We start from the raw sequence: 19,170 nt of genomic DNA, 5'->3' as shown, positions 1-19,170 counted from the left end.
TGATGATTGACCACAAGTTTTCAATGGGATTAAGATCAGGGGAGTTTCCAGGCCATGGACCCAAAATCTCTATGTTTTGTTCCCTGAGCCAGTTAGATATCACCTTTGCTTTATGGCAAGGTGCTCCATCATGCTGGAAAAGGCATTGTTCATTACCAAACTGCTCTTGGACGGTTGGGAGAAGTTGCTCTCGGAGGACATTCTGGTACCATTCTTTATTCATGGCTGTGTTTTTAGGTAAGACTGTGAGAGAGCCGACTCCCTTGGCTGAGAAGCAACCCCACACATAAATGGTTTCAGGATGCTTTACAGTTGGCATGAGACAAGACTGGTGGTAGCGCTCACCTCTTCTTCTCCGAACAAGCTGTTTTCCAGATGTCCCAAACAATCGGAAAGGGGATTCATCAGAGAAAATGACTTTACCCCAGTCCTCAGCAGTCCACTCCCTGTACCTTTTGCAGAATATCAGTCTGTCCCTGATGTTTTTCCTGGAGAGAAGTGGCTTCTTTGCTGCCCTCCTTGAGACCAGGCCTTGCTCCAAGAGTCTCCGCCTCACAGTGCGTGCAGATGCACTCACACCTGCCTGCTGCCATTCCTGAACAAGCTCTGCACTGCTGGTAGCCCAATCCCGCAGCTGAAATACTTCTAAGAGACGGTCCTGGCGCTTGCTGGTCTTTCTTGGGCGCCCTGGAGCCTTTTTGGCAGCAATGGAACCTCTCTCCTTGAAGTTCTTGATGATGCGATAGATTGTTGACTGAGGTGCAATCTTTCTAGCTGCGATTCTCTTTCCTGTTAGGCCATTTTTGTGCAGTGCAATGATGACTGCATGTGTTTCTTTCGAGATAACCATGGTTCACAGAAGAGAAACAATGATGCCAAGCACCAGTGATGCCACTGGACAAGCATCATTGTCCAGTGGTGTCATTCTTACTTAATCATGACAGATTGATCTCCAGCCCTGTCCTCATCACCACCCACCCCTGTGTTAATGGAGCAATCACTGAAACAATGTTAGCTGGTCCTTTTAAGGCAGGGCTGCAATGAAGTTGAAATGTGTTTTGGGGGATAAAGTTCATTTTCTAGGCAAATATTGACATTGCAATTAATTGCTGTTACGCTGATCACTCTTTATAACATTCTGGAGTATATGCAAATTGCCGTTATAAAAACTGAAGCAGTAGACTTTGTAAATATTAACATTTGAATCATTCTCAAAACATTTGGCCATGACTGTAGGTACAGCCTCTTGTCAAACTTCAATATGACAGGTTATGAATATGAATATGAATAATTAGGGGGGGTAAGGGATGAGGGGAGGGGGTCGGAAGTGTTGACAGGTTTGTCTTAAAAGCAAAATGAGATTGAAACCGATGCTGTCATTTGTTTCAAATTATATTAAACAGTCTTATTTTTAGCTGTCTACAAGCTTTTCAAATACATTAAGATACCTTTGTCCATTACAGGAAATGTAATACCATCTGTAAACTATCATTTATTATTCTTGATTGTACAAAGAATGTGTGATTATTGTCTTCAATAATTTGGTGTCTCCCATCTTAATTGTATAATTTTTCTCATTTCTGATGCCGTCTTCTTTTAAAGATTCTTTTATAGATATATGTTTAAAGTCTTAGAACGTAACAAGAACAATTGCATTTTCTATAAAAATGGAAGTGTCTTTAACAAGTAGCTTCTTAACTGTATGTTAAAAGGGCACATGTTGCATTCATTGAATGCTCTTGCTGAAATTTGCAGAAATATGAGTTCAATTGGAGAACAGTTACTGAAATGTAATGAGTAGAATCAGCAGGAAAAATGAAATAATTGGTGACAGAAAGAAAACTGTCATTTAAGCTGAATAATTGGAGTATTATTGAATAACAAAAATCTACAACTGTGTTGTAATTAATATTTTGTCTGGTAAAAATGTTTATTCATAAACAAAGAGAGCTAAGATAATCCCCAGTTTTTAATTTAAAAAAAATCTGAATTCCAATGGTATTGGGAATCTCTGAAATATATTAAAACATGGATACCTGACTGAAATATTAATGGAATTGCTCATTGATGCATATTAAAACCAAAATAATCGTCCACTTGTAGTTTCATTTAATATATTTTAAATCACTTATGCTTTTGTGTTCCCATTTCTAAGTTTGTCTCTGCGAAGCCCTCTGTAGATTTGCACTATTGTAAATTGCCATACTCTTTTTTTTTTGCATGCATCGTTTAAAAAAAAGAAAAAGAAGTCTCAAAAATTAAATAGAATTGAAGTTAAATTGGATTTAGTTGATTTTATTTAGGAATAATTCGAAAAGTAAAATTCATCAGATTATCTGTGTTGATTATTTAAAATGAACGGTTATTTATTAATAGTATGTAATCCTTGAGTGACAGTCTGATTTGTATGGAAGCCCGTTTCCGCCACTCTGTAAAAAAAAATTTTATCTCATTATTTTGAGTTACTATCTCATTATTTTGAGATAGTATCTCATTATAATGAGATAATTTATTTTTATTTTTTTTAACAGAGTGGCGGAAATGGGCTTCCATACAAATTTAACTACAACTGAATAGTTGATGAAAAGCAAAGTAAAACTTCGAACCCCTGGACCATAACATGCACAAGTACAAAAAGAGAAATAGTTTCATCATAATACAATTTTTAAAAAAAACTTGCCTTGGAAGTGCACTTAAATATTTCATAAATTGTGTATGTTCCTTCTCTAGGAGGGACTTCCAGTGCTGAAGGATCTGTTTCTTGAGTATCATTATAGTGGATGCAGGAACCACCAACCAGTAGGTAGGAAATCAGGTCTATTACTACAACCTAGACACTAGTGAAAATGAACCCAAAAAGAAAATCCTGAAGCTGTGCTTCATACCAGTTCTTTGAACCATAATAGCATGATTTATTTCTCATCATAGTAAGAAAAAATATATACATCTGTTTGGAATATTGGAAGATTTAGTCTAAGCTCTGAACATTAGGGGGCAGTGTTGCATAATAAGCCAACTAACAAACCAAATAACACTATCAATGGTAACATAAAGTGAGTGTAATGTTTTCTGACGACAGTACCATGTTATTAATTTCTGTAATCACTCATTATTATACTTTTATTGCTGTCCATTTCAGAGAACAGGTTTTGGAGCTGAAGGAATAAACATAAATGGTTCTGGGAGGCAGTTTCAGTTTGTGTAGAAATGATTGTATCAGGAAAGAAACAATACAGAAGTAAAATATAGAAAATGTGAGATGTAGATGAGTGGGAGTTTTATTTGGGTCTATGGATGGGAACTAATACTTTATTGGACAATACACTCATATTACTTATGATACTTATAATAACAGAAATATCATTTTTGACTTTTGGCCAAATAGCTTAGTTTGATTTATCCAAAGGGAGAACCTTAATTTTTACTGTCATGTGTTTGAAAACTGCAACCAGCACTTGGCGTTCTTATTATTACATTATTATTTGTCTTCTCAATATTCTTCCACTCGAGCTGTGGACCTCTCCGCTGACCTCTGGCTGCTTCTGTCATGCTTGTGTTTATAAAATACTCAAATGCAGAGAGACACTGTGATAAAACAGGATGCTTTAATAAAATAATGAAAACTTACAGAAAATAACACTGGGAGATCAGGTCCAGGAAATGCATAGGGAACAGAACAACCCATAGATGAACAGTGAGAACCAGTGACCTCATACACTAAGGAGAATAACATAGAACCAGATGAAATAATCCGAGACAAAGAGGACCAGCTGGGGCAGAATGCATGCAGGTTAAACTGAGGGAGAGACTAATAAACACAAGATAGTTAAACTCAAAGAAACTGCAAATCAAGGAGGGAAAGAATAAAAGTATTGTTATAAGAGAACAAAATCCAATGCACAAAGAACAGAATACATGGCTAGACTAAGAAAATACAAAAGAATGACCTAATACAGCAACATCATTCTAGTGCCCACAAAGAAATTAACTGTAATATGGCAAAAACTTTATGAACATAGCAATAAGGAAATTATCATCAACACATAAACACAAATGAAAACCAACACACCTGTCGATCACGAGAACTTCTTTCAGATTCTGTACTGTGTTCATGCAACGCTTTATCACTGCATTATGTGGCTTCCCTGTCAGATTTAACAACTAACATTCTAAATTAAAGTTTGTGGCCGTTATGTGACAAAGTTAAAGCTTTATGAATACTTTTGGAAGGCACTTGCTCTTCCACTAAAGACAGGAAAACAATCACACAGATCAAGCATCTGGGGTGCGTGGAACATTGACTTGTTTTGCATTTTCTAAAGTTAAATTTATACTTGCACTTTAATCACAGAAGCCCTTTTCAGCAGCTTAATTTCAAATTCTCCAAACAGTGTTCGCTCTGTCCTGTCGGACTTCCTGGTTTTTAACAACCACAGCTCACATTTATCAGGTTTCCAATGCATTCCTTGGTTTTTGCAGCATGTTTCACTTTATTTTCAGTGTATTTACAGATTTCAACAAACATGTTTTTCTTTTTTTTTTTTGAAGAAGTTTTACAAATGCAAGACTTTAAATTGTTTACGTGATATTTAATAACGGCACCCAGGCACAAATATGAAGTCCTATCACACAAGTTTTAAAACCAGAATAAAAAGCAGCAAAATAATAGTTATGCAACGTTCACTCATCACCCGTATCGTCACAGCATGCTTGGTAGTTTTACTCAGGACAGACAGTTTAATTATGTCTTGCATGGCGTCATGTGAACGCTGGTTTTCTGTTCAACTTACAATCTTCTCAATCTTTGTAAAATATTTATTTCACTTTTTCTTTTTTTTTTTTTTAGAATTCATACTGGGAAACAAACATGGTAATTTTGGTGATGTACCTTCCCAGCTGGACCCGTCTCTCCAGCTCGCTCATCTCCACCTCCGCCTCCAGAGCGGTGGGGCCCTGGACGGGGTTCACCAGCATCAGCTGACCCGTCTGACGGTCTGAGCGCTGGACTGTGAAGTGGTGGCGTGCTTGCCGCCCCCCGAGTAAGGTGAAGCGAAGCGTGTCGCCCAATTGGCGCAGGGCTGAGACCCGGAACATGACGCGTGGGGCGGACAGGTTGGACACAACAGCGAGGTGATGGTAGGAAAAGGAGGTTGGGGTCTGAGAACAGGCTTTGTTGTCCAAAGGGCAGGGGTTACGTTCACAACGCCTGGAATAGAACAGAGGAGAATTTAAAGCTGTTAGTTTGTTTTCTACTTCATCCTTTTACGTTAAATATCATATTTTCTTTTCATTGCTGTCAAAGTTACCTTAGAGAATTTGGAAACTTAACTCTCATCCATCCATCATTACATCACTTTAGACTGAACATGGTCTTCAGAGAAGAAATGCTTATGACAATAAAACTGTTACAGTAAAATATTTAAAAACATTTTTTAATAATTTAAGTGTTTGTGAATATATGTATTATTAACACAGTCTAACGTTAATTGAAAGTGTCTGAGCTGTGTCTCTCCAAAGTGCATTAAAGACAACAAGAACTTTGATTTCTGGGATCAGACCCTTTATTTGTCTATCAGGACTATGTGCACTGAATTTTATTTTCCTTATTTTGTGTTGAAATGAAATAGAAATAGACCAACTTTTACTTGATTTTTAGAGACAGTATTAAAGGTTTTACTCACATGGGAGATGTTTTGACATATGTTGCATGAGGGATTTTGGGGCAGTCCACCCGAACACACTGGAAGCCACCGTATGTGTTAACACACATCTGGTCGTTTGTGCAGTTGTTCTGCCTGGTAGCGCACTCATCAATATCTGAGAAAGAAAAAGGACCAGGAGTTTCAATGATTAAACACTTTATTGCTGTTCAAACTGAGAAGAAAATATGCTAATAAAACTACATATATCTTTTTTAGTTTATGCACATAAAAATACATATTCTTGACTCTTATTTTCCTAATACACTATACAGTAGGTAGTCTTCATGTACTGGCACAGTTTAAAAACATCTAATTTTTTATAGCGTGCTATTTTTCTTTTCTTTGTTTCCATTTACATCAAGGCTGCACCCACTTCTTTCATAATATCGTAACTTTTTTGTGGTTTTTGCCCCAGTTTGCTTGTTCTGTATCTTTAAAACACATTTTTAGATGTTTCAACTTCATTTTCTATGACATGGGCGTAGTAAGCTGGTCTCCAAACTCCCTAAGTGTCTCTTCACCTTTACAGCTGCGTCCGTCACGAGTCACATTATACCCAGCAGGACAGGAGCAGCGATAGCCTCCAGGGGTGTTAACACACTTATGTAAACACAGTTTTCCTGCTGGTCCGTTATGGAAGAGCTCACATTCATCTATATCTGCAACGCACAATGAACACACATTAGACATCCCAAACAGGCATTTGTAGTTAGAGTTTGACTAACTATGGAGCATACCTGTGCAGCTGTAGCTGTCTCTACCGGAGATGGTGTATCCTGGCTCACAGGTGCAGTGGGTGGTCCCCTGCACTATAGTGCAGCGTGACGGACGAACGTACGCCCCGGCTGTGGCAGCTGGTAAGGTGGAAGCACCCAAAGTGGAGCCAGCCGAAGTATTTGTTGTGGTGATGAAGACTGAAGGAGACGAGGGATGAGGAGTGGCGGTCAGATGCAGAAAAGGCTTTCAGTTTGATGTAGTTTTCTTTAACGGTGCTCTGTGTCAACTCCATTTTTTTAAATCTGACACAATGGGACAGAGCTCAATCAGAGCTGCCAACAACAAAGACAGTTGTATAAGAAGTGAAGTATTTTGATCAATAAGTGAAGTATTTTGATCAATTCCAGAACAATATTTTGATTTGTCATTTTTTCCTTTTATGCTCAGAAGTGTAGACGTTGCACATTTGAAGAGGAAGTGCTGGAGATGCCTCTGGTTGGCCCACCTTTTAGACGTGTGCAGAAAAATAGCATTTTTGGTTCAATGATCCAGGAGGTCTTTAAATATGAGAGAAGTAGTGTTTACCAAACATATTGTTAGAGATTTTTTGGTATTATCATTTTATTCTTACTTTAGTTCACATTCAGCCTATAGATATTGTTGGAGATTTGTCACAAATAAAAGATGTCTTTGTTGGTTGTAAAACTGAAACTTTGAAGAAACTCGTGTCTTTTGGACAGATTCTGACATAGACAATTTAATTAGTCACATTTAAACTGCATTTACATGTGCTGTACATTCATTTATCACTCAAGAGCAAAATCTTAATGTTTTACTAACATACGATGAAGGAAAACTGGCAAACAAAAAGTGCCATTCTCACACATGCATAGCGTGGGCATGTTGTGCTTTAAACTCACATGTTGGCACAGGGCTTTGACAGGTCTCTCCAGCCCAGCCTTTGGCACAGACACAGGAAAACTGGTTCAACTCATCCACACACGTCCCACCGTTCAGGCAGGGAGACGATGCGCACTCATTGAAGTCTGAGAGAGGAAGACGCAGACGAGGTTACGCACTGCTGGTACTTTTGAACGCTGCAGATCATGTGACGTGTACAACTTGATAACCCTGATCCTCGAGCCACCAGGACATCACGACATATGGATGCGTGAGATAGAAATATGAGAAAATAATAAGGGAAAAGAAGACTAATGTTTGGTGTCGCCAATTTGTAAGAAAATGCATGTTTGATCAAGCAGCCTTTGAGCTGTTATCTCAAAGTCAGGAAGCAATCAGGCGGGACAAAGAGGCTGGAGTGGAATGTCCCATGCCAGACTTTCTCTGGGCAACAACCAACATATTGGGAAAAAGAAATGTGATCACAGAGCACATTCAATATTCACCTTTATGTGGAAAACAGTAGCATTTCTGATGAAACGGTGTCAAAATGAAAAAAATATAGTGATGAGAGAGTAAAGGGATTGTTTGAGAGAAAAGAGGAAGAGAAGAAGGAAATGTAGGAAATGTCTCAGCACAGAGGGCACACAGCACAGGACTCGACGCAAACCTCGACATGTCGGCTGCTGGCCAGTCCAGGTGAGGCTTTCTTGACAAACTCTGCTTTCTGATCCCACAATTTCATACCCGGGGTCACACAGAAAGTGGACCTCATGGCCGACTCTGTGGGATTTGCCAAGTTTCCTCCCATTAATGGGTTCGTCGAGTTTTGGACAAGTACCTTGCAAAAATAGAGACATTAACAAAAACATCAACATAAAATTAAAATACACTTTTGCTAAAATTAATCTATTTACATTTTAACTTACTGTTTGTAGATTTTGCTGTTTGCTTCGCTGTACTGCTCTGAAGTAAATTTATTTTCTTCCTCAGGTTGCGCAGACTTTGCAAACAGGAGGCTTCATGGGCCGACAAAAGCTTCTGCACCTGCTTCAGCGTAACTTGGATTTCCTGCCTGTTTGGACAGTCCTGGCACAAAGCAGAACAGTCAGCAAAATTCAGAACGGCAGTGTTACCAATTTTCAGTATTTTTTGCAGCAGATTGCAATAGATCCTAAAACCTTAACTGGTTGCATGTTGTGGTCTAGACTCTTCAAAAGCTTACGCTACAAATGTTTAAAATTACAGAAAGTTCTTCTGAAGTGTTCTTCAAAGAAAATGTTGGTTTCCTTGATTTATTTATGTTCCATTGCAGCAGTTACTCCTGTTGAAGATAAATATTTAGCTGCAGAGAAAGATCTTCTGAAGTGAGAGACCACAAGCCACTTCTGTCACTGACCGATGAGCCAGCGGATAACTTTTTCTAGATCTATTAAATAACAAATCTCATATATAAATCACCTTAAAACCATAAACATTTTATCTTCTAGATGCCAAAGAGCTTCAGTGTATGGCCACAAACATAAGTGTAAAATGAAGATTTGTGCTATTTAGATAGCACAAATGTGTGGAGGAGATCATACAGTCCTTTGGAAAAACATTCATAGCCACTATTTTTTCACATTTTGTAAAATGACTGTTGCAAACCTCGATGCATTTCGCTATGGTTTGATGTAATAGTTCAACACAAAGTAGTGCAAAAAGGCAAAGTGGACGGAAATGTGCCTTTCACCACAACAAGCTTTGGGAAATCGACAAATTAGAAAATGGAGTTCAGAATTTTGTTGAATGGAACCAATTCTAGGTTTCCTTTGCAACTTTTTCCACAAGCAAACACTGGAAGAAGTTGCTCTGATCAGAAGAGACCAAAACCTTTTGGTCAACACGCAAAGCACTAAACATAGTGGTTGTAGCATCATGCTGTGGGATTACTTTTTTTAGCTATAAGTGCTGGTGAGAAGATAAGAGGAACTAAATACAGGGTGATCCTGGAATAAAACTTATTTATTCTTACAATGACAGAGTTTATGTCAAAGCATAAAGATTTTATTTTGGGATAAAAAAAAAAATCCCCACAAGGACAGGCTGGGAAGAAGGATTGGTGGTGTGAATACAAAGGCATGTCAGAATTTGAAAAGTATCTTCACTTGTTGTGCACTACGTTTATGAACAAAATCCCAACAAAACGCTCCAAAGATTGTGGCTGTAATGGGACAAAGATGTGGTAAAATTCAAAGATATAAATACTTTCAAAAGTATATACTTCAAAAGTCGTCACTTGAAATACAAGCAGAACTTTCCTCATTAGAAAGCTAATGTTTAGTCACAAACCCTCTGTGCAACATGTGTTTTGGTTTTAGATTGAATATTCTGTGTAAAAGTCATAAAATTACATACATATAAAACACTAGAAAACATTCAGAGACCATTTAAAAGGATCAGTTTCTCTGATTTTACTCTTTATAGGTTTATGTTTGAGTAAAATGAACATTGTTCTTTTATTCTATGAACTACTGACAACATGTCTCTGAAATTAGAAGCAAAAAGTTTGGATTTATTAGCAGAAAGTAATGAAAAACGATGCAGTTCTTTCAGACCTCAAATAATACAAAGAAAACAAGTTCATATTCATTTAGAAACAGCAATACTAATGTTTTATCTCAGGAAGAGTTCAGAAATCAGTATTTGGTGGGGAAACCAGGAGGTTTTCAAAGGGGTTCAGTGCAGTGGGCTCTTCATTTTTTTCCAGAGATGCATCTATGTTACTTTCACTGAAAAATAGATTGAAAACAAAACCAATTGGGTTCAGTTTGGACTATAGCTGCCTTCCCTATGTTAAATCACTACATGTAAGTGGATGTAGAGGGAAAGGAGGGCTAGATTCTTGTTTTTAGGTTTCACGTTTCCCTTCATTACATTCATTCATTCATCTCCATCATTCCCTCACCTGCCCAGCCGCTCATGCATGTTTTTGCACAACCAATTAGTGTTTTCATCTGGGGGAGGTTATATAAGAAATGCAAATATTTGTTGGAAACACCTTTCTTTATTTAGGCTCAACGGAGGTTTGGAAAGACTTCAGTCATCTGGTGGAGATGGAGGCTGGAGTTCACAGCGTTGCTCTCAAAGGCCTCTTTCTGTTTGCGCTAGAAGCGATTTTACATGGCTTCACTAATTCACTAATGTGAATTCACTGATGTTTCCACAGTTGGCACGGAATTACGGTAAAAATCTAAACAAATCAAATCAAAATAAGCAACATATGGGTACATGTACTGCTTAAAGGACCCAAATGATCATACTCATGTTCTTACATTTATTTATAAACCTGCTCAGGTTGACCACATCTCAGGAGAATGCAAACAAATACTGCACACGAAGGTACAGTTATAGATGTAATGAAGTGAAGAGACTCATTCACAGACACACTGAGCTTCCTGGAAATGTTTTGCAGCCTTGCAGTGAAGCACAGCACAGATACGGTCGTGATTTCAGCCCTGGCGGAATGTGGCATGTTGTTCGAGAAGCTTGCGTGCAAAGCAGAGGGAAAAGAAGCTTTTCTCTCTTTAGTACAGTGAGGACTTTCATGATCATACTCATGAGTACCTCGGAGCATAAAGGAATTTGTGAGAAGTTAACCCTTAATAGCAAATGTTATTATGAGAGCCTGAAACTATTTAAATTAAACTTCAAACTTCGACACATTCTGCACATTAGTTAGGAACTTCTTTTCTGTAGAGATTCTTACCTGTCCAAAAGCAGGATGGAGAGAGCACACACATACCAAAGCAATGAGATTCACAGCTGATGCAAACATGTTTCCAGTACGCAGTCCTTTGGTGTGTTGAAAACTATCAGCAGAGTGAACTTGAACTGAGCTTCCCTGAGAGGGAGCGGGAATGTCAGGTGAAGAAATAGTCCTGAGTGGAAAAGCTGCTGTAGCTAAATGGTGTGGAATGCTGGGTTTACTTTACAGCAACCAATCAGGGGAAAGAGTTTTGGAGGAAAAATGTGACCATGTTATTATCCCTTCACTTAATTTGGAGAGCACTTCCTCTCTATGCAAGCAGCTAGAGAAGCTGTGCCCTCTGCAGGAGCATGTGCATACTGTACATGCATCCTTGCAAAGGGCAAGGATGCATGTACTTCATTTTATGAAGTTTTAAGGAAGATGATACTTTTACCTACATGAGGCTGTCGAAGGTTGTAGCAGATCCCAACTGAAAGGAAAGGAGAAACAGTGGAAGAAAGTGAAAAATATACGACAAACATAAGAAAAAGGAAAGTAGCCTGAAGTAAATGGGTTTTTGAGATAATGATATACGTTATGACAGTAAGGTTCTAAATTAACAAACCAGTCAAATCCAGGCCCAGTTATACACAAATATATAAGAGATAGAGATAAATCTTTATTGTCATTGTCACAAGGACAACGAAATTTAAAAGGTGCCATCAGTCAGTGCATATGCTTAAAAACAAAAAATAACTGTCTCACAATTCACAAACAAATGAAGCCAATAAAACCCAGTCATATTTAAGCTAAATTAAATAAAGTATTTTTCAATCCTTGCGTAGCACAATGCAAATTCAGTTTATAATTGAGCTGGTAAACGTTATCTACTAAAGAACATTGCATTGAGTTGTTTTCTTTGCATCAATCCTTCCTCCTGAGAAAGATGTGGCAAGAAAGAATTGTTGTTTTTAGAAAATACTTATCCTGGTGGTCTGTATGTTTTAAAGCTAATGTCAAATATGAGGCAGTAAAAAGGAATGTGTTTGTGCATGCAGACATGAAATTAAATTGAGATGATAAAATGTCTTTGAGAATTTAAATCCGTCAAATAAGTACAAAAACACATGAAGACAGAATCTCTGTACTCTTTTAGTAAAGTTTTGCCATCTGCATGAGTTTAATTTTGTACTGCTGTGATTTTAAATACCTGTTATGGGGTCAGCCATCAATAGCTCCTTTGGTTGCTGGATTGACTTGAGAAATCACCTCAGCAGGTGGGCTTTTCTGACTGGCTCCAGATGGGGATTTGAATCGACTGCTATAAGACAAGTCCTTGCTGAAACCAAACTTACACAGATAAAGGAGAACATGACAAAGATGGAAACCGGATCCTCAAAGCAAGCAGCCCACAAAGAGAGACATGAGCCTATGGCGCCGCTCTGTAGCCGTCCTCAGACTGTGGATCAGAGCACAGCGCTTAGATCACGATTAGATCAGAGCACAAAGCTTAGATCCTGATTTGTGTCTTTTACAATAGGAGATGTGGAAAAAAGGACGTGTGGGGAGAACTTACCCCAATTCGACTTCATTTGATTTCATTTTAAGTTATCTCCTATATATTATATGCTCTGATGCTGAAGCACTGAATCTAAAAACAATCTCTGTTACCTACACTTTCAAAATAAAAGTTCAGTTCCAGGGATTAGTGTTGCATGCAAACACCAGTCTATCAAAGTAGATCTAATCGCAATAATATACAAATCTCTTCAGCCTGCTGACTTAGTAAAGTACACTATGACACTACAGTGGCGTACCTGCCAAGGAGGAAAATGTAAACTAACCACAACTTTGTTGTCCTTCCCAGTGCTACCAAGTTTTATAATAGTAATCAATCAGATCAAAACTTTTTCAGATAACTTGCTCAAGCCTTCATTTTCCAAGATTTTTAGAAGCGTTTGACATGCACATTAAAGTCTGAGAAATATTTAGCTTGAGTCGTCAGAGTACATAAAAAAAGAATTGATGTTAAACATTTCTAATTTTCTGAAATTCTGCTTCAATAAATCCATATTTGTTCTAAATAAATTAAAACATGTACATTTAAATAGGAAATGTTAACATATGGTATCATAAATCACACATTTTACTTGATTTTTACTACCTTACAACACACACTGTAAACATTTGATGAGTAACTCGACCTCAAGCCATTTAAATTTGTTAACCTAAGTTATTTAAGTTAATTAATTAAGAAATACAATTATTTTACATATATTTTGTAATTTTGTTAAAAATCATTGTATGTGCTGCTTAAATTTAATTGCTATCATCTTTTTGGGGTTGTAAAACGTAGATAAGATTATTTTAAAGAAGGCTAGCATTACATTATTAGATTATTGATTTATGAGAGCACAAAATCCAAATTTTTATCTGCATTTCATTTAACAAATCAGTCAGAATTGGAAAATATGCTTCACTTCATATGGGCTGCACAGTGGCGCAGTTGGTAGCACTGTTGCCTTGCAGCAAGAAGGTCCTGGGTTCGATTCCCGGCCGGGGTCTTTCTGCATGGAGTTTGCATGTTCTCCCTGTGCATGCGTGGGTTCTCTCCGGGTACTCCGGCTTCCTCCCATAGTCCAAAAACATGACTGTCAGGTCAATTGGTTTCTCTAAATTCTCCCTAGGTGTGAGTGTGTGTGTGCATGGTTGTTTGTCCTGTATGTCTCTGTGTTGCCCTGCGACAGACTGGCGACCTGTCCAGGGTGTACCCCGCCTCCCGCCTGGAACGTAGCTGGAGATGGGCACCAGCAACCCTCCCGACCCCATTAGGGACAAGGGTGAACAGAAAATGGATGGATGGATGGATGGATGGATGGCTTCACTTCATCCAAACCTAAAATATGGATAAGAAACAAATACTCATATAAATCAATCAAGTCAGAGCAAAATATTATGTTTTCAAACACACTTAATTTATGGAGTTAAATAGCTTAAGTGTTTTATTAAAAAGTGTTTATTTATTCATTCTCTAAGATTTGTTGTTAGGTTTTACAAAGAAGCAACTTTTAAAAGGTTAGAAAATGTGACGTGAACAATTTTAGCAAATGAATGAAGACCCATTAAAACTCTGAAAAGCGTATTGCTCCAGCCTGTGTGAGGACATGTGATTGGCTGCAGACGAGGGGGAGGAGAGGAGCAGGGAGGCAGGATAACTGAGAGCCAAACAAGCGTTGCTGCTGCCAAGGATTTGCTGGGAGTTCATCATGGGCTCTGAAATAACTCCCAGAAGCTTGGATCTGCTTCTCAGTTTGTTTCTGCTGGCAGCATTGAGCTGGACCAGCTAAACTCTGGCGCAGACACCGGATGTGCGGATTTCTGACACCAATGGCAAACACACTTTCAATGTGAGAGCAGTGACACTCCGACTCAGAGTGCAAAACTTTCTATGTGTATCTATGTGTGGGCATATAGGAAGTGGGTAACATTTTGCATTCACATGTTGGAATCAAGATTTAAAGCAGATTTAAAGATGTGGAAGTTGCAATAACATCTGATAGTGCTAAATGCTCTAAACTGAATCTAAAAAATGTCTCTACTTTACCACATCATTTTGAGTTGATAACTGTCGACTTTATGTTGAAACAGTTAAAATCAAGCGAACTTCATGCCTTACAAATAATGACCTTTCCATGACAATCTTCATATAATTTCTTGTGATTTTTGACAATATTTTGTTTATGGTTAACCGGATAATTTGAGCAACCCGTTTATCTTTGAAATGTTATTATTGATTACTGTTGTAGGAGAATATCCTGGTTAAATGTCACTTACTTTTTGAAAATAAATAAATTAATACTGCTCTAACTTCATTAAGCAGGTAAGGATCTGTTCTGTTCATTAAAGTAGCATCTTGTATTTTCAACCGAATCATAAGAATGAAAACCAAATTTCTATGTCATTCTCCTTGTTAATTATTGAGCCACAATCTTCTCCAAAACTATGGGAAAAAAATTTATAATAATCTGTTTGACCAGAAAGTACATGCCAGATCAGCTGCTGCATATTTAAAGACAGGCAAAACTTGAAATGTTGTGCTGGGACTTTTCTAACATCCTGAAGCCCCAAGCTGTGCTGCAGAATTAAGATTTTGTTCTATTTGAACACTGGATTAACATTCACTATCCAAAAACAGTCCAAAACAAAACTGTTTTTTTCTCTCCAACATAATAATAGTGCTAACAACACTTGTTCATCAAATCATGTTCTCTTCACTGGTTGTTCAAAATTTATTGAGTGAAGCGTTTTGATCCTGCAGCCACCACAAGGGGGTGCTGCAGCTCCAGCTCCTGGGCACACGTAACGCTCCCCCAGTGCTTGCGGCCCCTTTTCTTACGAGCAGAGTAACACGGTAATGATGATGAGGGTGCTGTCAGCTGTGCTGATGAAACAGATGTCAGAATAGAAAACATTGCCGCTGATGTGTGTGGGCAGATCCGAGCGGCCTGCTATTCCCAGAATGAGACCGGCAGTGTTGCAACTATCTTCATAAAGATAAATTTTCACATTTTAGCTTCACTCCACTGACTGCGTCAGTGTTGTTTCACTGGAGATCATTCCTTCTGAGAGAAATGCGTTGATAGTCTCAGGAATGTGAAACAGTGCTGTTAGTGCCACATTTGCTCAGCCGCGCTGCAGGCTGATTGATAACGTTGACAGTTTGAATGAAGCCAAAATCAATTAGCTGTGCAAAGACTTTTGTAAGGGTAATTCTACAAAATTACACCAATGAATCTTTCTTCTGCCTCCGTTTGAAACATTTAGGTTAAAAAAGAAATTTGGGAATAAGTTTAGGTTGTTTTCGAATAACGAGACTCACTTTCATTATTCTAATGTTCAGCATGTTTTATATTAGCTGAAATTTGTATGCCCTGAAGTGCTAATCTGCACTATTGTCCTATGTGTATGATTATTAGCAGCTGATAATGATGGATTTTGAAGCTGATAAGAGACTTAATACCTCCTGGGCCTAATATAAGATTTGTGCGAGGGCGTACTGTCACTTCATCGTTGATTACATTCTTAGAGCCACCCATACAGAGAGAGCCTCTTTCTTCGACTGCTCTCCAGTCTCAGAGAACGGTTCTCGACTGATAAGGCTGTAATGAGGAAGAGAGGATGTGGATAATCAGCCTACATTTTCAGCTCTGGTATTACAGGTAATTTCCCCGTAAAAACCCTCGCAGGAAGCTTTGCTGAGCTGAAGAGGCAAATTAAAGAGCTTTACTGATAAACGTTAAAAGGTTCAGGGCTTTGGCTGTGTTTGTGAAAATCTGAAAACGATTTCGCCTCTTGCATATAAGAATGAACCAGAAGGCATTGTGTGGAGATTATAATGGAGTGATTATTATACAGGCTTTAAGGCTTTTTTTTTTCTGAATGAGATAAAACACTAACACTTCAAGAATAACTGAATTTCCCTCTTTTTTTCATCATTATGCCTTCTCTCCAGGTTTTTCAAGCCAGATGTATTAGGAGGTTATATCAACACCTGTAGAGAAAGAAATTAAAGTTAAGCCTTTATGATTTCCTTAAAGCCTTTGACCTCTGTTTGTATTTTTTTTATTATCACACTTATCTTACCATTTCTGAAAGCCCTGCCTTTATTTTGACAGTGTGAGCTTCAAAGACTTAGCAAGGTCACAGATTACCTCTAAAAGACTTAAAATATTCCTTGTTTGTTAAGGAGGCCAAACCTCCCTTGAATCTCTGAATGTCTGGTTATATTTCTCCAGATTTTTTGCAGGAGTATCAAAATGTTTCTTTGGACTTTCTTTGTTTATGTGCAATTTTTTCTTTTCCTATTGAAAGAAAGATCTACTCTGATCTATTAATCTGAAGGAATGAATCAGTATTTTGGTGAAGTTCATTTGTTTTCCCCAAAGACCTACTAGTCGAGCACAATCCACTTAAAAATTAGCTGAATTCTTTGTTGGAATTGTTGCCCAACTTGGTTATCAAAAAAAACAAAAAAAAAACTTTTAAAGATCTTCCTGAAGCCTGAATAATTACTGCTCAGAACCACCTTAAAAGATTAGGAAATAATGCAATAAGCAATTAATGAAAACAAAAGATGTGGTTTAAAACTATTGCATGATATGTATCTTGACTGTACTAGCAGTACAATAGCTGTTGTTAAAACCTTTTTTAAAATAATTTTTTTAAACATAACCAGTAGGGGAACCAAAGCATCTCTCTCCATTGGGACACTATCTAACTCTAAAATAGGCCAAACCAAACAACTGTGTATTCTTATGGTCATAAGAATACGATCACCTTAATACCTCCTGAGCATTAAGGAGGTATTAATGCCCTGATTCACTTCTGCTCCTCCCAGAAGTGAGGGAGGAGCAGAACATGAAAACCAAATATTTGCTTTGAGCATCAGTACAACAGGAGGAACTCCCATATTACCACACAAGGTCCTGTGTGTTCATGTATTAAACAGATTAATACAGTAGATCATATTAAGCTTGTCAACAAAAATACTGATAGTGTTATATATTTTACAATAATTGCTTCTTAGTGAGTGCCAGGATTAAACCCAGTCCACTTTGTTGCTTTCCACATATTTAAAATAAATCTTTATTGTAATCCAGCATCGAACAAGACACCAGGACACTTGAACTCCTGAGTTTGAGTCAGAGCAGGTCAGATTTCCTGGTTGAGAACTATTGTCTTAAATGTAGCAGGGCTGACTCTCATCTCTGATTCGGTTTGAGGTGTTCATAGACGGGATCTGAGAGTGTGGCTGTGGGAAGGAGAGTGTTTGGTCTGGAAGCCTCAGGGCCAAATCTTTGCCTTTTGTGGATGATGTGGTTCTGTTGGCATTTTCAGGCCATGACCTTCAGCGTTCACTGGAGCGTTTCGCTGCCGAGTGTGAATTGGCCCGGATGAGAGACAGCTCAGCCCCCCATTTTTTTTTTTTTTTTACCAGAAGTAATTCCTTTCAACAAAATTAGAGGCTTTAGACTAGTCTAGTGTTCCAGCAGCGACGGGAGATATGGACAGAAAGTGGGAAACTAGCTACAAAAATGCTAGCGGACATTCTGACCTTTCTTCTTAATAATAAATATAATAAAAGCTACATTTAATCAGAAAGTTAACACATCCAAGCTGACTGTGGAACTCAAATAGCTTAATCTCTTTTTATTGTGTCTTATAGTCTCACAGAGGATTATGAAATACCTTTGAAACAAAGGTCGTCTTACCGTACGTGCATCTGCATGTGGTGTGCATGTCTTCACCCAGCATATCTGTCAAAATAATAAATTTAAGAGGAAGGTTTCATGCGTAGCTGCAGAACATTTTCTTTTAGTGTCTCCAGAGATCTAGAAAATTCACATTTCATGTCCTTTGCTTCCGTAAAAGCATGTGATGGAGCTCCAGGGTGTACTACTTATAATCATTTAAGCAGTTATAATACCCAAACCTAAAAAAACGCAACTAAGTTACAAAGAGTAATAACCAAGGTGAACACCAAATGAAAATTATCTCCTGAAAACAAAATGCGAAGCACTGACATGGATGGGAGATGAACCTGGAGGGGTGTTACAGTCTATGAGGTGAATTTGATTTCACATCTTTTACCTCTGGAAACTAAGCAGTCACTTGTTTTTATGTCTTGAACATTAAATAATTGAAAGGATTTTATAAATTGTTGTTTTAGATTAGATTTGACATGCTCCTTGAGATTTATTTACTTCACGAGCTAAATTGTCTGGATGCATAACTTGAAAAGGTTTGAGGTAAAATAAGTTGCTGCAGCTTTGTTTTAGACACTTAAATCATCTGTCTCTCCTTATGTTATCTATAACAGCTTATATGTTCGGAAAGCAGGTGCCAGTAAATAATGGTAAAGGAGAGACAGACACTCAAAACCAACTCTTTTCATTTCTGATATAAGCCGTAGTCACATCTCTCATAGTTTTTTTTTCTGTTGGGTTTTTTTTTTTCTCAGTGCCAAAACATACTCCGCAAGAACAGGGAAACTTCTAATTTTATTGGAGGTGGCAAGAACAAGAACAGATCTTTCTGGCCAGGACATTTTCTGCTTCTCAT

General features: G+C 37.9%; 1 protein-coding gene across 2 annotated transcripts; it reads right to left on the bottom strand.

Annotated features, from left to right (window-relative positions):
- Positions 1–3,586: 3,586 nt before the first annotated feature.
- Positions 3,587–11,282, bottom strand: LOC114142538 (fibulin-7). Of its 2 annotated transcripts, none has more exons than XM_028013871.1 (8): positions 11,068–11,282; positions 8,237–8,408; positions 7,990–8,160; positions 7,340–7,465; positions 6,440–6,616; positions 6,224–6,361; positions 5,682–5,817; positions 3,587–5,206 (listed from the first exon to the last, which is right to left on the bottom strand). In XM_028013871.1, exons 1-8 carry the CDS (start codon positions 11,134–11,136, stop codon positions 4,843–4,845), a joined length of 1,353 nt encoding a protein of 450 aa, XP_027869672.1. In that variant the 5' UTR covers positions 11,137–11,282; the 3' UTR covers positions 3,587–4,842. The 2 variants fall into 2 exon arrangements, with proteins under 2 accessions (XP_027869672.1, XP_027869673.1); XM_028013872.1 differs by having other exon boundaries at positions 8,249–8,408; positions 11,068–11,280.
- Between the last annotated feature and the right edge of the window lie 7,888 nt (positions 11,283–19,170).

Source organism: Xiphophorus couchianus, chromosome 4 (genome assembly GCF_001444195.1).
Source record: "Xiphophorus couchianus chromosome 4, X_couchianus-1.0, whole genome shotgun sequence".
NCBI classification, from domain to species: Eukaryota; Metazoa; Chordata; class Actinopteri; order Cyprinodontiformes; family Poeciliidae; genus Xiphophorus; species Xiphophorus couchianus.
Note: the sequence above shows the minus strand (reverse complement) of the source record. Positions and strands in the feature narration are given on the sequence as shown.

Coding starts and splice junctions, on each gene's coding strand:
- LOC114142538 (XM_028013871.1), bottom strand. CDS start 11,136: ATGTTTGCATCAGCTGTGAATCTCATTGCTTTGGTATGTGTGTGCTCT. Junction 7,466..7,989: donor CCAGCAGCCGACATGTCGAG/GTTTGCGTCGAG, acceptor TTCCTCTCTCAG/ACTTCAATGAGTGCGCATCG. Junction 6,617..7,339: donor TCAAAGCCCTGTGCCAACAT/GTGAGTTTAAAG, acceptor CGTCTCCTTCAG/TCTTCATCACCACAACAAAT.